Here is a 3160-nt window from a genome sequence, read left to right on the forward strand (position 1 = left end):
AGGAGGTTGTAAACCAGGGAGGAGTGTTTAGTGGTGATCACTGGGGCATGTCTACACCCCCCTCCCTCCCCCATCAACCTCCCACCCCTCTGCAGCATCCTTGTGACCCCCCCTCCTCCCCCCTCAACCTCCCCACCCTTCTTGCAGCATCCTTGTGACCCCCCCCTCCCTCCCTCCCCCTCAGCCTCCTACCCCTCTGCAGCATCCTTGTGACCCCCCCTCCCTCCCACCCCTCTGCAGCAGCCTTGTTGGACCCCTTACCCCTCCCTCCCCTCCCTCTCCCTCAACCTCCCACCCCTCTGCAGCATCCTTGTGACCCCTTACCCCTCCCTCCCTCCCCCTTAGCCTCCTACCCCTCTGCAGCATCCTTGTGACCCCCCCTCCCTCGCCCTCCCTCCCCCTCAACCTCCCACCCCTCTGCAGCAGCCTTGTGACCCCCCTCCCTCCCCCTCAACCTCACCCACCCCTCTGCAGCAGCCTTGTGACCCCTTACCCCTCCCTCCCTCTCCCTCAACCTCCCACCCCTCTGCAGCATCCTTGTGACCCCCCCCCCCTCCCTCGCCCTCCCTCCCCTCAACCTCCCACCCTCTGCAGCATCCTTGTGACCCCTTACCCCTCCCTCCCTCCCCCCTCAGCCTCCTACCCCTCTGCAGCATCCTTGTGACCCCCCTCCCTCGCCCCCTCCCTCCCCCCTCAAACCTCCCACCCCTCTGCCTCATCCTTGTGACCCCCCCCTCCCTCCCACCCCTCTGCAGCAGCCTTGTGACCCCCCTCCCTCCCCCTCAACCTCCCACCCCTCTGCAGCAGCCTTGTGACCCCTTACCCCTCCCTCCCTCTCTTCCCTCAACCTCCCACCCCTCTGCAGCATCCTTGTGACCCCCCCTCCCTCGCCCTCCCTCCCCCTCAACCTCCCACCCCTCTGCAGCATCCTGTGTGACCCCTTACCCCTCCCTCCCTCCCTCCCCCTCATCCTCCTACCCCTCTGCAGCATCCTTGTGACCCCCCCCTCCCTCGCCCTCCCTCCACCTCAACCTCCCACCCCTCTGCAGCATCCTTGTGACCCCCCCTCACCCTCCCTCCCCCTCAACCTCCCACCCCTCTGCAGGCAGCCTTGTGACCCCCCTCCCTCCCCCTCAACCTCCCACCCCTCTGTGTGTGTGTGTGTGTGTGTGTGTGTGTGGGTGTGTGTGTGTGTGTGTGTGCTCTCTGCCCTGCAGTGTCCCATGGTGTCCACCCCCTGTATGCTATTGATTAGGGTTCATAAGGGCACTGGAGGAGGTTGTAAACCAGGGAGGAGTGTTAGTGGTGATCACTGGGGCATGTCTACACCCCCTCCCTCCCCCATCAACCTCCCACCCCTCTGCAGCATCCTTGTGACCCCCCCCTCCCTCCCCCTCAACCTCCCACCCCTCTGCAGCATCCTTTGTGACCCCCCCTCCCTCCCTCCCCCCTCAGCCTCCTACCCCTCTGCAGCATCCTTGTGACCCCCCCTCCCTCCCCACCCCTCTGCAGCAGCCTTGTGACCCCCTCCCACCCCCTCGACCTCCCACACCTCTGGCGCAGCGAGCCCTTGTGACCCCTTACCCCTGCCCGTCCCTGCTCCCTCAACCGTCCCACCCGCTCTGCAGCATCCTGTGTGACCCCCCTCCCTTCCCTCGCCCTCCCTCCCCCTCAACCTCCCCACCCCTCTGCAGCATCCTTGTGACCCCTTACCCCTCCCTCCCTCCCCCTCAGCCTCCTACCCCTCTGCAGCATCCTTGTGACCCCCTCCCTCGCCCTCCCTCCCCCTCTTCCTCCCACCCCTCTGCCAGCATCCTTGTGAAACCCCCCTACCTCGCCCTCCCCTCCCCCTCAACCTCCCACCCCTCTGCAGGCAGCCTTGTGACCCCCCTCCCCTCCCCCTCAACATCCCACCCCGCCAGCAGCCTTGTGACCCTTACCCCTCCTCCCTCTCAGCCTCAACCTCCCACCACTCTGCAGCAGCCTTGTGACCACTTACCCCCTCCTCCCTGACCTCCATACACCTCTGCAGCAGCCCTTGACCCTTACCCCTCCTCCTCCCGACCTCCTACACCTAGTCCTCTGCCTCAGTCCTCTCTCATTTCAATTCAGGGGCTTTATTACCATGGGAACACATGTGTTTACATTGTTAAATGCAGGTGGAAAATAGATCATAAACAAAGGTGAAATAATCAATAATTAATGAGACAGTAAACATTACGTCAAGGTTCAAAGGATTATACACATGTCATTATGTCTGTAATACAGTGTTGTAACCATGTGGAAATAGTCTGTCTTCTCTCTCTCCTTGTCTCTGTCTCCTTCTCTCTCTCTCTCCTTCTCTCTCTCTCTCTCCTTGTACTCTGTCTCTCTCTCTCTCTCTCTCTCTCCTTGTCTCTGTCTTCTCTCTCTCTCTCTCTCTCTCTCTCTCTCTACTCCTTGTCTCTGTCTCTCTCTCTCTCTCTCTCTCTCCTTGTCTCTGCTCTCTCTCTCGTCTCTCTCTCTCTCTCCTTGTCTCTGCTCTGTCTCTCTCTCTCTCTCTCTCTCTCTCTCCTTGTCTCTGTCTCTCTCTCTCCTTGTCTCTCTCTCTCTCTCCTTGTCTCTGTCTCTCTCTCTCCTTGTCCTCTGTCTCTCTGTCATCTCTCCTGTCTCTGTCTCTCTCTCTCCTTGTCTCTGTCTCTCTGTCTCTCTCTATCTCTCTCTATCATCTCTCTCTGTCTCTCTATCTCTATCTCTCTCCTTGTCTCTGTCTCTCTCTCTCTCTCCTTGTCTCTGTCTCTCTCTCTCCTTGTCTCTGTCTCTCTCTCTCTGTCTCTTCTCTCTCTCTCTGTCCTCTGTCTCTACTGTCTCATGCTCTCTCTGTCTTTCTCCTTCTGTCTCTCTCTCCTTCTGTCTCTCTCTGTCTCTCTGTCTTTCTCTCTCTCTCTCTCTCTCTCTCTCTCTCTCTCTCTCTCCCTCTCTCTCTCTCTCTCTCTCTCTTCTGTGTCTCTCTCAGAATTCAATTCAATTTAAGTGCTTTATTGGCATGGAAACCACATTGCCAAAGCAAGAGAAATAGATAAGAACAAAAGTGATTATTAAATCTCTGTGTGTGTTTGTTTTCCTGTGCAGGACGACCATGGAGAGTGGTTCTAGCTCCACCAGTCGCAGCGCCTCAGAG

The 3160-nt window shown here is 58.8% G+C and overlaps 1 protein-coding gene across 1 annotated transcript; it reads left to right on the forward strand.

Moving 5' to 3' along the window:
* The first annotated feature begins 1319 nt into the window (after nucleotides 1-1319).
* Nucleotides 1320-2013, forward strand: LOC116360854 (proline-rich receptor-like protein kinase PERK2). Its single transcript, XM_031815827.1, has 2 exons — nucleotides 1320-1373; nucleotides 1456-2013. Exons 1-2 carry the CDS (start codon nucleotides 1320-1322, stop codon nucleotides 2011-2013), a joined length of 612 nt encoding a protein of 203 aa, XP_031671687.1.
* Nucleotides 2014-3160: the final 1147 nt, after the last annotated feature.

This window comes from Oncorhynchus kisutch, unplaced genomic scaffold, assembly GCF_002021735.2.
Source record: "Oncorhynchus kisutch isolate 150728-3 unplaced genomic scaffold, Okis_V2 scaffold639, whole genome shotgun sequence".
Taxonomy (NCBI): Eukaryota; Metazoa; Chordata; class Actinopteri; order Salmoniformes; family Salmonidae; genus Oncorhynchus; species Oncorhynchus kisutch.